Source organism: Atractosteus spatula, chromosome 28 (assembly GCF_055471065.1).
Source record: "Atractosteus spatula isolate fAtrSpa1 chromosome 28, fAtrSpa1.hap1, whole genome shotgun sequence".
Classification (NCBI taxonomy): domain Eukaryota; kingdom Metazoa; phylum Chordata; class Actinopteri; order Semionotiformes; family Lepisosteidae; genus Atractosteus; species Atractosteus spatula.
In genome coordinates, this window is record NC_142733.1 from 8923343 (window position 1) to 8936662 (window position 13320).

Below are 13320 nucleotides of genomic sequence, written 5' to 3' on the forward strand. Positions count from 1 at the left end.
CACCTGAAGAAATAGCGCACAGATAACATGCAAACTCCACCCAGTCTGGAAGCAAACTCGGGACCCAAGAGCTGCAAGACAGCAGCACACACAGCTACACCCAGATGCCACCATTAATGTGAAAATCTAATGCCATGGTTTTACTATGCCTTTAAACTGGGGAAAAAGATCATGGAGATTTGAAAAAATAAAGATAAATTACCATAAATATCTGCAATCAGTTATCGCTTACCTCTTTAATAGCAAAATTCACCCACCTGGCTAACGTGTGGCAGCTATTCTGCACCAGCCAGGCCACTGCACAGATTGGGGGGAGGAGTGGGGGACCACTTCACCAGTTTAATTCAGGGGATTTTAGGAAGCCCAGTTTCTGGAAGACCAGAGTGGCATTTAGCAAGGAGTACTCCAGGGAGGTTATCACCACTGCTCTAACATTCCTAGGATGGGAATATAGTTTTCCTTGGTTGTCTCCCATCACAGCACTGACTAGGCCCAACCATGTCAAACTTCTGAGAGGAGGCAGGGTCACCACCAGGGATAAATTTAGGTTTCTGAGATTTAAGGAGGTATAATTGTGTGTTAATACCAGCATTTTTACACTGTTCAGGAGAGATTTTAAATACCGAATATTTCTAATGTGATATCTTTAAAGCAATTCTTTGTACTGTGTATAAGGAACTTGTAGCTTGAAAAGTAAAAAAAGAAAATTCACTCCTACAGTAACCCATTTTACTTAGTTCAGTGACTGAAGCATGTGAAGATCTTTTAAATTGGGGGGAAAAAAAGGAGAAAACAGGTCCATTTTTTATTTTATTATTCATTTTTAAGTACCATACAAAACTTAAAAGAGTACCAGTCTGAAACAAACACATCATTCGAGTGAGCTGTACACTGTAGAAATGCTGCATCTGATACAGAACAAAAAAAATACAAATCAGGTAAGTACATAAGGATTGTGCACATATCCAACAAGTATCATACTGGATTCCAACAGTGCTCCCTCTAGAGTTTAATTGCACTTTATTGAAGATCTGGTCTTCACTACACTATTCTAAGGACTTGCACCAAACCTACTGCTCGAGAGGAAGAGACAGGCGCTGACTGTAGCTGGATGCACCTTGCGTAGATTCTATCCCAGTCACTTGCGGACTCCCAGCATGCACAGCGTCATTTCCTAGTCAGCTTATGTCATGCCAGCAGACAGGAAGCCTGCATCCTCCACCACATCAGAGTTCTGCCCGGTCTAGAATTGACAGGGGGTGATGTCACTTCAGTAAATCGCTCAGTGCGCTGGGCCCTTACATGTGCACACAGGACTGCCCCTCTCTAGGGTGGGTGAGCAAATCAGGACAGCTCTGTGTAATATCCTCTAGCTTGAAAATTACATTTAAAAGGAACTACGCTTCCTTTAATAAAGAGAGTGGCTGGGGTGTGAAGATTATGACGTTCCAAAGTGATCGCGTTCACGAGCAGATCTGTAAAGCTGCTAGCACTTGGGGAAGTACTGTAGATACCAGGCATGCACGCAGCTTCATGTAGAGTATTTCAGTTAATTGCTAGTGTCCCTTGGCAACCTTTTCCAAGTAAAAACACTTTCGAGAACTGCTTCAAGTCAACCATGTCTCAAGTAGGGCTGTGTAGAATTCTCATTTGCTTCAACGAGAAGATCTCATCAACCCTGGTTTACAAATTTATTATTTGTAACTGCTGAATTACAAATATTTGCGGAAAGGAATGTGGACTTCAGAATATTTTTAGCTATAATTATAATATATAATAAGAGGCAGAAATAGATGTTTATGATGAACATAAACAGGTTGCTGCTACCCTTGAAGTTTATTTTCATCTGTATAAAAAAGAGGACCTGCACTAATTTGGTTAGGCTACTTTGCCCCCCCCCCCCCACCCCCAAGGGACGGCCCTGCTACCTAATGTTCTACTTGAGTTCAACGTGATTTTGCAGCAAAAGGAGAAGCCTCTATTCATCTCTAAAAATACAAGGCGATACACTAAAACTTTAAAAATGTGTAAGCAAAATCACAAATGAATATTAGAAGCAATAGCATTTGTTGGATTTTTAATATGTTTATGTAGCAATTTGTTTTAAAGGTTTTAGATGCATTTCCTTTGGATGCAAAGTCACATTTTCTAGTTGACTTTGACAATGGTCTTATTTAAATCTAAATAAGAAGAAGCTCATAGCATACTTGGTAGACATCGGTTTGATTTCAGCACTGCAAGCTTGGGATGAGAGCAAATGTGCACAAGACACAGTCAAGACTTTGAGGAACCAAAAACACTCTCTCAGGACTTTAACTAGGAAAACCTAATTCAACTGTTTTTAAGAGACAATCAAATTAAAGAATTATCTTTTAAGCCAGTACAGTCATAAACCTTGGTGTTCCTCAACAACACACCTCTTACACACAAGAAAGGGTTCATACTAAACATTAGTGCAAAATCCTCAATACACTTGAGCCCGTGTATCTTGGAATTTTTATTTACTAGTTTCACTACAGTACTTCGTTTAATACAGCATTTCTGGCAGTCTGTGTGACGCAAAAGAACATTATTAGAACATAGTGCATTTCATTTCTACTGTCCAAAAAGATATTTCTGTAGTTTCTAAAGCAGGGCTACTTAACCTGGTCCCACTCCAATCTGCTAAATCACACAATTTTGTTGCAACCAGCTCCTTAATTATTTCATACCCAACAGGATTCGATGCAGCGTTTAAGGAGCTGGTTGTGTCAAAGTATTTCACTGGAGCCGATAAGAAGAGATGCAAGTTAACTAGCCACGGCCTAAAGCATACTGAAAAACTGATACAAAAGGTTTGGCTTTCAGAAGGTATTTTGTCATTACCAGGAAAATACATCTTGTTAATTGATAATCCCAGATCTCACATTTTTATAAAGATTGCACTTCAATTTAAAAAAAAAATCAAATCCTCTCGGGCTCGCTCTCGAGAACTTAGTTACTCAAATCAGCACCATATTTATAATTAATACTATAACAGCATTTAAATTGCAACTAAAACAGACACCATTACCCCACACCCTTTCGCAGGAGACTGTCCACAGAACATCATGTAACCATAGGCAAGGTAGGTCTGGAAAGTGTTTTTTATTCCAAAAGCAGTAGACTATTTAACCTACTATACTTCTGTAATCTTAAGGGAGCACTGTTTCACAAACATTAAACTAAAACCCAATGGTTTCAAACTTCAAGTTTAAAAAACAGAAGAAAAACAAAACTAGAGCCGAAGATTCTTCTCTACGTTATCTAACGACCGACAGATTCTTTTTTTTCTCAAACTCTTAAAATTCTATTTGGTTAATCAGAGATCGTAAACAAATGCATCTAAAGAATGGAAATGAAAAAGACAGTTCAAGCTAGCTTATTTTATAGAATCTGTCAGGTTATAAAGAACAAACATACAAACGAAAAAATTAAACGGCTTTTTTATAAAAGCCAATTTTATAAACAGACCCAGTCAGACACCATTGAAACTTTGACGCGTCTTTTTTCCAGATTCCACCCATATTTCACAGGCAAAAGCCTGTTTTCACCAGGTTTGCTTTCAAATGTCAGGAGTGCTTTCCTAATCTTGTCTTCCTTTCAAAATCGGTACCTTAACCATCTTCACAAAAGGTAAGGTGGATCACATAAAACAAGATAAAAGGCTCAAATTCTGGAGGGTTACTATCTCTTCCTCATTGTTTTTTGCCAACAACTCTTATCTAACTAATCTTAACTGGCATGACCAGTTTTTCCAGCTCATAAAGGGTAAGTGGAGCGTACAAGATTCTTTTCAATAGAAATGTGTGGCCAAAAATAAATCTTTGCACAATATAAAACCTGCTTTTAGTGTCGATTAAATACGCACATAGTTTTTTTTTTAAATCTAAGTATCACTCCAATTAAACTCAAATATAATACGATGCCCTTGTAATTAAACTCTCCAGTCATGATGGTGACAAGGGACGAATTTTAAGATGATGCAGCCATTATTTCTTTAGCTACTGTATGATCGCCCTGGGTAGATTATCAGGCTCAGACATGCCAAATAACTTTTTTTTTTGCTACCCCTACGCTGAAGGTTCTGAAACGAGGCATCAAAATACCTCAGCGCCGCTTGTGGAATTTCAGGAATTACGTCATGCTCCTCACCTCAAGTTTCATGTGACCCAACGCAGCTGACAAAAGACTGAAAATGAAACGGTCATACGAGGAACATGAAGAGAAGACCTTTAGTTACTGTTCAGTTAATTTTGGGGTAGAGGTGCATTTTAAAGAGCTGACCATTGAAAAAGAACCAATAGACCTTTTTGGATTACAGCCCTCCTGAAGTAACCACAAGTAACGGGCCTTTCCCAATAAAAAAAAGTCCAGCCCCCGCCACCCCCTCACTCACTGAACACGTGTCTTTGTAGTGCATTCAGCAGATTTACACACCCCACCCCAAAGACAGGCCCATCCCTGCTCAAAGTCAGGGGTGAAAATCATTTCCCCTCAAATGATTGAAAGCTAGGCTGTGTGCATATCCAACAGAAACCCAGAAGCGCAGCTTCAAAACTCAAAAGATTTTCTCGGATTTAGCTCAACAAAACTACATCCCCAACTCTCGCGCTCCACGTTCCCTACAGTAATTAGTTAAAAATGAAAATAAAAAAAAACCCACATGCTCTCGTCAAGCTGTTCCACACACTCGTAGAACACCTGTGTGCCCGTGACCAGTCCCACTCTCACAAGATCATTCTCGAGATCTGAACAGGAAATACTGTGGCGAAAGAGCAGAAAGCTTTCATCTCGCAGTGTTTTTGTATTCCCTGTCGGAATATCACCACAGAATGCACGATGGTTGTCGTACAAGCTGCAATAAAAGACGAAACTGGGTTTTCTCGGGAGGTGTGAGTTCCTAGCGTCCTGGAAACCAGTGAATGCACAAGAGACACAGTGGACTTTATTCTAGAAACGTGCAAAGTAGTGTGATCAAACCAGATTCTAGCTGCGCCAGGAGCCCACCTTGTTCGCGTCAAGCTGCAAGATCGGGAGCCTGCATCCCTCATCTCGAAGAGACGCAAGCCTCTTCCATTCTAGTTTTCACATTTCTTAACAGCAAAAACATTTTTTTTTTGCACAGCAGTCAACAGTGGAACCGACATCTACAAGGGCTGAGAAGACTTTTCCTAGTCAGGACATAACGCACATTTTCTGAGTGGTAGTTCTAAAGCAGACGCAAACCATTCTACATTGAAAATACATTTGGCCATCTTCCCCCTCTCTCTCTCAGCATATATATACATGTTTGTGCGTTGGGAGGGGAAAAAATAAATGCTAGACCTGGGAAATAAAAAAAAATAACAAAACTTGGCTGTCCTTAGCTGTTCCTTTTATATTTGACCCAGCTTTGTTTCTTAATTAAAACATTAAGAATTTCACAGTTTGTACCAATACTGGGGAAACAATGCCATTCTCTTTAAGTAGCTAAAAATCCGTCTTGCATGTCAGAGTAGTTTTCAGCTCGTTGACCCTTTTCTGCTAGTGCTCCATTCTCAATTGCAGCCTGAAAGCAGGCCTATTTACAATGCTGCAATCAACAGTCCCCAGGTTTTGCACATCGCTAGAAACAGAAAATTCTACTCATTACAAAAAAAAAACTTAACCTACAAACTATTACTTGCAAAGCATAACTGCTAATCTGAATTGTAGAACATTTAGAAGAGAAACACCCCAAGACGATTTAACACTTCAGAACTCATCGGAGTGAGGAACCTCACCAAGCTCCACTGAAGACTACATGGAGAACAGGTGTGCCAAAAAAGCTATTACTAAAAGTAAATATCATTGTAAGGGAAAACTTCCATATCCAATTTGAATTACAGGTAAAGGGAAGCACAGGTCTTTCTCTCTCAGTACACTAATGCCACTATAAATGTTTTGAATGTATTTCCAACCCAAGACATCGTATCAAAACATATACTAAAAAACAGTTACACTACTAGGCCCTAGACTTTGCAATCAAGTCTAACGTAATCTGTGCAAAATCTGTAAAATCCTTAAGTCCAGAAATGTGTTTTAACAATGGTTTCTTTGGCAAAAACAGTTTGTTACTACTTTAGTGAGCATTTTTATACATTTTAACAATTACTACAATAACCAATGCTGAAAGCAATAGAGCAATTTTTGTTATTTACCCCCCCAAAAAAGCCACAAAAAAGTTCTGAGCTCTCCAGGTTCCAAATTCGAAATACATGTTTTGAAATCACAACTCTAGAATTGTCAAGACCTAGAAGAATGTGTTGCTACTGCTGGGTCTTCTCTGCTTCCAAGACAGGACTGTAACTCTTTCCTACAGCCCAGGGGTAAGGATTTTGAGAAAGTCCACCTGAGCTGCTCCTTGTCTGATATTTCTACCAATCGATAGAGATCATTCTTGCAGAAACTGAATAGAATTCACTCAACTGATGTTTTTGTATTCTTTGCAGTGTCCAGTGGTGGTTTTCTCTTTTTTAATTATTTAAAATTGCCAATTACATGTTGCCCAGTTGGGAGAAGACAACTCTTGTATGTCTCAGCCTTGCAGTGACACACAAGGAGGTCCAGTGCGAACTGCAGAAGGGGCGCCTCCCTCATGGTGTTGCTTCGAGCCTGCAGGGGGCACTGTTCTGCAGGAAGCTGCAAGAGCCCTGGCAGACTAATCCCAACTCTACCCCAAGAGGCGTCCAGCCAAATGCGGACTGCCACTTGGGGAATCTGATTCACAGTCGGCCAGTGGCATGACCCAAGCTTCAACTTTCTCCCTCTTTCCTGCCTTGGCACGAACTGAAATGGTCTCTCACGGAATTGAAAATCCTATTCATAGTGAAAAGTCTGCATTTTTATGCTTCTGAGCATTGTGGGCGAAAAAAAAACTGTGGCAAGACTCCTTTTCTTCTTGATGGAAAGTGCACGATAGATACGCCTCAGTTACGGGTGGAGTAACGAGCAGTTTAAGTAGATGGATAAAAGCGATTTCTTCTGCTTCAGCCTCAACAAGGGTAATATATAATTTAAGGACTGGCTCCAACAAAAGGGGATTTCCTCACTGTTCAGCTAAGCGAAGTGTCTTATTTAAAAAAAAAGTTTTCCTGGTTCCTGGTTTTCCTGTACCTCCCCCAGTGTGATTCCATATAAACCAGTGCCAGCCCGTGTGGAGTACAGGAACAAACAACCGAAACAATGAAACAAGTGCTAACACCGCTTGTCGAGGAAGAGGAAGATCTGAAGATCCGAGAGGCTCGGCTGCCGGACTCACACGGGAGCAGCCGTGTGGTGGGGAAAGACGCGGGGCCGCTGCTGTGGACAGCCAGCTCAGGGTGGAACAGCTCATCGCCAGAAAGAGCTCAAACAACAGTTACTGAAGAGTTAACGAGCCACAGTAGAAGGCACTTCCAACCCCCAGTCAGTTGGTATTCATAAGCCTAAGCTTCTCACACTCAACAAACACACTGTTGTGGTTAATTCTCCAGTAACTTTTTTTTTCCTGAAGGATCCCTTGAAAAAGCACCTGAAAGCCCACGTGATCACAAACCTTCGCAATTCAAGGTTTTTATTAGGAGCACCAGATCCTTGCTTCAGATGGAAGAGGCCCTTTCTTCTCCCTGTCCCCCCGCGCTGTGGCAGCATTTCAGCAAAAAGAAAAAAAAACCTGTCCAGACACCAGCTTCGTAAAACATCAACTGTCTTTGCAAAACGCAAAAAGGCATCCAAATCTGCAATGACTGACAGGTGCCTGAGGATATCTGATTACAAAAAACCCTACTATTCTGCAAGGCGCCAAAACTACCCCCCTTTTAAAAACAGACTAGTTTCTAACTGCTCCTCCTTCTCCTCTCCTGCTGCATTTACACCTGTATTGCAAGACGAACGCTCCTGAAGTTCTGTATTTCCTGTTACAGTGCCTGTAGTTCAGGGCCATTAGTTCATCTGAAAGGAGCTTTTTCCAACAGCCTGTACAAGAAGAAATTTGACCATGCAAACAAAGATACCTCCTCAAGCACTTCTATGGAGATGGGGGATCTAATGTTGTTTGTCTTGTAAATATATATCAATCTATATATATATATCTCATCTTTTAACAGTACAGGTATTACCAAGTGCTAAGATATTGTCTTGGTAAAAAAAAAAAAGTTTCCATGCATATTTTTTATGTTGTATTTTTGTTTTTTTTGCTAACACCGATGTGTTCAAGCTTATAATAAAGGATCAGTTCTTTTGCTACATGAAAGATGTCCTTCATTTGGTTAACGTGTCGTTATGCACCCTCCAGAGGATTCCTCAATGAAAAAAATAAAAATATTCGTGGGCTGATTCTATATACTGATCAGCCCTTTGATGCCAAATCACTTACATGTTGCATATTTCAGTAATCGCCTATAACATCTTTCTGATTTCTTTTAGAATTGCATTGCTACAGCTCTGTATATCAGCTTGTGTCCCAAAAAAATAGCGTCATACGTATGAGTTTGCGAAACAAGTTTAGCAAATGGAAAGTGTCTCTGGTCAGCACCGCATGGGAAGTCACGCTGTTTAAACTGCCCAGTGCCACTGCTGCTGCAGGATATAACACCAGTGTCTGTTCCTTGTTCACCGTCACAGGCTCTGTAGTGTTAAAAAAATAAGATATCTGGACCACTAAATAAAAGTCAAGCCCTACTTTTCCCGAGACTGAGCAACACAAGAGCCCAGGCTGCAGTCTTCCTTTGCCATCAGTGTCAGCCGACAGAACTGGGAGCCCAACACTTGCACATTGTTAAGATCCCCTTCCCAAAAATGGGGTCGAGCAGGAAAAAAAAAACATCTTCCCCCAAAAACGTGCCGCAGCATGGCTCGTCCTGCCCACTGAAAAGACAGCATTTCTGGTTCCTTTCCTTTTTGAAGGAAAAAAAAAAAGTTGAAAAAAGAATTGTGGAACCACTTTGAATCACAGAAATGAGAGATTATGCACAGCAGCCGATGGAAAAAGAAAATAAAAAACACTATTAAGCTGTATATTTCAAGGCTTCTGTTACCCCTACAGGCATCGCTAAGGGCAGGCTGGGTGCACTCTACTACTCTAAGTAGCAGATTTGAAAATGAAAGGGTTTCACACACCCTTTTGCAATCCACAGAACATAAAACACAGCGCCTTCTTTACTGGTGTGCTCCCGTAGCAAGGCCTAATTCACATCTTTTTGTTATCTGAAAGACAAGGATCGGAGCTGTTCTGCTTCCTTGGGTGTTACTGTTGATGTTGAGGACCAGGAGTGCAAAGAATTTAAATCCAACCCCCCCCCCCCCCGTTCGGACCCAGAGTTCAGCATTTACTCGGGGAGGGGGGGCATTTTCTGCAATGGACGTGCTCGGTGTCGCTGCGGTTTTGCGGCGTCCGTTTTTCCAGGCCTTCTCAGACGTGGGTGTGTGGCGCTGTTCACCTGGGCTGTGGGGAAAGAACGGGCCAGGCCAGAGTTACATTCAGGGAGTCGTTGTGCTGGACCAGAGAGGTGTGCTTGTAGTGAAGAACCAGCTCTTTCAGGGAACCGTAGAGGTTGTAGGGTTCAGCGAATCCATACCCCGTGACAGTCTTATAGATCACACAGTGCTTGATGTCCCCATCCACACTAGAGATCAAAACAGGACACAAAGGAAAGACAGTGAGACATCCGCACAGAGCGTCTGCTTGGATCCAGAAAACACAATACGAGAGGTAAGCAACCGTGGCAGCAAGACAGGCGCCGTCTCCTGACCCGCCTGGGGGCTACGGCTTTATCCTTCCTGGAGACCGGAAGCTCTTGCGAGACACAGTGTGGCAAATGCCATCATTAAAGATTAAATTATACATCATGCAGATACCGAGCGGGATATAGATGCAAGAAAATAAAACAAAGGAAGCTGCAAATCCCAAACCTATAGGCTCGGTGGCTGAAGTACCTCATGTACAATATGCACTGAAGCCTCTCTGTTTCGGCCCATGACGTGCTCTGCCTCTCCACGGCGTGTCGATACTGCGCATTTACCACGCGGCTCCGAAATCATTCATTCACCTGCCCAAGTTAGGCTAAAGGGGCCAAATCAGGTGGACTGGTAACAGGACTGGGACTTTTTCCAGCGGTCGTTCTTTACCTGGGGCGCACACCCCCCTTGGGAGTGCGAGACGTGCCAGATTTGGCAGAAAGGAAAACCAATCTTGACAAGCGGTGCGATAATGTTATTTTGAGGCTGCAGTAAAGGTTAAGAACCACACTCCTAGAGTGTGTAAAATGTGCACAGGAGCATTTCAATAAAAAGGAGCTCCATGAAACACATTCTGGAGTTGGACAGAGGGAATCGTACTGAAGATTCAAAGTCTGAATTCAGAACAGACAGGAAAGAAGAGGTATCCGTGGTCACTTTTGCAGGAAGAAAGGTTCCTGCGATTGGTTGATTCACCCGCATACAGGAGTGCATTCATGTTTACAAACATATTAGTGGTTGCACATTTGTACGAGCCTTAATCAGACTTTTAACTTTTTACTGAAAACATTCAGTAAAGTCGTTTCAACAGCGGGAGAACTGGACCAGCGCTCCCTGCGACACTTACACCACGGAGCAGGCATAGGAGCCCTTCTGCGACTGGCTGTCGCGGATCAGGAAGGTCCCGTCGCGCTTGCCCCGCAGCAGGTCCTCGGCCTGCACGCGCTTGATGTCGCCCACGTACCACATGCGCTCGTCGTGGTGGGGCAGGTCGTCCTCCTCGTCCATCAGGGAGTACAGGCTGGGAGAGGCGGGGAGACAGGCGTCAGACGGGGGTCAGGGGGGGGCAGCAGGAGCACGGGGCCCAAGACACAGAGAAGTGTCCACGGGGACAGTTGCCACCCCACTGTAGTGCATTTACAGAACTGACGATTTTCAGCCGCCAGTCAGACTTCAGAATCTGAAACTGCTATTGGTATAATTTAAAGGGGAAAGGCAATGCTAGTTTTAGATTTGGGGGTTAGAAATAATCGGCACGGGTGAGTGCATTTCAAGCCACAATGAAAGTAAAATGTACATAGTAATGTGTAAAACCTCCAATGTACATAGATACAAAATAGATGAAATTTTCAGGTATGTGCAGCAACATATTCTGTGATTCAGAACAATGCAACAAAACTTCCAGTGAGGTGAAGCTCTCCAATTACAATGTAAACAAGCAGGCTTGTGAATACATCGCTTTTAATCCCATAGAAATACTGCTCTGGACTTTGAAATGGTTTTGTCAACAAATACTACTTATTTGTTAACTCTGCATGGAGATCATGTTGGAACATTCCTGCAGTGAAATGTCTGCTGCACAACCTGTACTTATTCGCTCGTACAGCACATTACATTAGTCATTACAGTGACTAGTGAGCAGGAAGGGCTGCATCATGTCACAATTCTCGCCTATTGCAAGACCAGAGGTTTACAACAAAATGTAAACCACACATTACTTTCACAAAAAGGACACTACCTTCGGAATTTGGAATTTGTTCAATTTTGTGGTACCGTCAATTAATTGATTTTATTACCAAGATTTAATAACCTGACCGAGAAATCGGGACTGCAGTTTCCCCTTTAATAATGAATAAAACACGAGGGATGAAAAAGAATGGGGAAAACGCTTTGTAGAAAACTGACTGCCTATGGCAAAAGCAGATACTCCAGATGAAGCCAATCAAGGAGGTGTCGCAACACAAGCCAATACAAGTAACGAGCTGGCCGCTCGACTTCAAAACCTTTTTATTCAAACTTGTGTACATTTCGGCGTATACAAGCCTTCTTCAGGACACAGATAGAGATCTTATATAATACAGCAACACGAGAGGACAGAGACTGTGCCCATCTCATCCTGCTACTTTTCACCACATCGAGGTCACTCTTGGAAACTAACTATTGGGAAATCTCTACCCTTACTTGGGCTTTTAAATCGCTTTATTTTCACAGGCCTGGTAACGACGTGCCCCCCTCTGAGATCCCAAGGCTCGACGTCAGATGCACATCACAAGCAAGACTTACTCCTCGGCCTCATTGGTGATCCCCAGCCACTCATTGATCCTCCTCTGTCTGGTGCCTTTCTGCGTCAGCCACCTGCAAGACAGGGAATGTCCTCATCAGCCATGCTGCACTGCGCTAACAATGCTGAAAAAGACACCTCTGCATGATCAAGCTAAACTCGATAACCTACACACACACAATGGGTCAAAGCAAATGCATTTGCATAGTTTTGCATATCATTTGCGTACACATCCACAGAAAAGTGAATCCACTGCTGGAGGCGAGTCCCTGACGATATGAGAACGGAGGTGAACGCTTACACCAGGTACTGGTCGCGAATCTTCCTCAGCTGCATCAGGTCCGGCTTCAGGCTGTTCATCCTCTTGTCAATCTCCCGGTTGTCCGTGGCCTGCTTCTTCAGGTCCTGCTCCAGCTTCCTCTTGCTGTCATGGATTTCAGTCACCCGGGACTTCAGCTTCTCGGAGTTGCTCTGGATCCTAAGAGGTAAAACACAAAGGCTAGGTGAACAGGTCCGGGGGGGGACCAGAGATGTTTGGTCTCCCCCACCCCCACCCAGTGAAAAGGAAGGGATTTCACAAGAAAGCAGCACTAGGTGCCAACCAGATCGCTAGCTCTTGTTCTTCCCAGACGGCGGGAGATGGGGTCACGTCACTAGCACACAGGTCATCAACTGGGATTCTTCCAAGACCCAGAGCCCAGGGTAGGGCTGGGATCAGTCAGCCAGCGCTCTCTGAGCAGCAGCACCTCCTGTGGCCATGCCTGACACCCGCAGGGTAGCACCGATGTCACAGATATGACCATTAGCCTATCCACACTACCTATCCTGCTAGGTGCCAGGGGAGTCTGTCCAACGATGAACGGAGCTGGCATGTCAGAAGTGGCTGCTTGCTAAAAACTGCAGATTATTCACCGTTTCTTCCGAACTCGGGTGGGGGAAACCCGCCCTGCGTACGTACCTCTGGATCTCTTTGTCGTTGCCCTCCCGGCGGAACTTCTCGATGTACTCCTTGCTGTAGCGCTCCTGCGTCTCGCACTGCTCCTCGAAGATCTTGATGGTCTCGTTGAAGGCCTCGATGGCCGTCCTCTTCATCTGCAGCTCCTGGACCAAAGGATTCAAGTTAGGACAACTCCACGACAGCCGATATGACCTCGCCTCCTGTCCACAGCAATGAAGTCTCAAGACGGCTGCCCGAAACCTGGCTTTCAGTGTTAACACCAAACAAGGACATCTGAAATAACTTGGCTTGCAGCTGCCTGAGACCTCAATATCCTGTGAAGCTT

At 43.4% G+C, this 13320-nt stretch overlaps 1 protein-coding gene across 2 annotated transcripts in view; it reads right to left on the reverse strand.

Annotated features, from left to right (window-relative positions):
- Nucleotides 1-5383: 5383 nt before the first annotated feature.
- The window catches only part of pik3r2 (phosphoinositide-3-kinase, regulatory subunit 2 (beta)), a 46311-nt gene continuing 38374 nt past the window's right edge, over nt 5384-13320 (reverse strand). For both annotated transcript variants that reach the window (XM_088907396.1, XM_088907397.1), the window contains exons 12-16: nt 12996-13138; nt 12339-12515; nt 12040-12111; nt 10604-10777; nt 5384-9644 (exon numbers count right to left, since the gene is read on the reverse strand). In XM_088907396.1, coding sequence (XP_088763522.1) covers nt 9455-9644; nt 10604-10777; nt 12040-12111; nt 12339-12515; nt 12996-13138 — 756 coding nt within the window. In that variant the 3' untranslated portion in view covers nt 5384-9454. The remainder of the gene's footprint in view (nt 9645-10603; nt 10778-12039; nt 12112-12338; nt 12516-12995; nt 13139-13320) is intronic.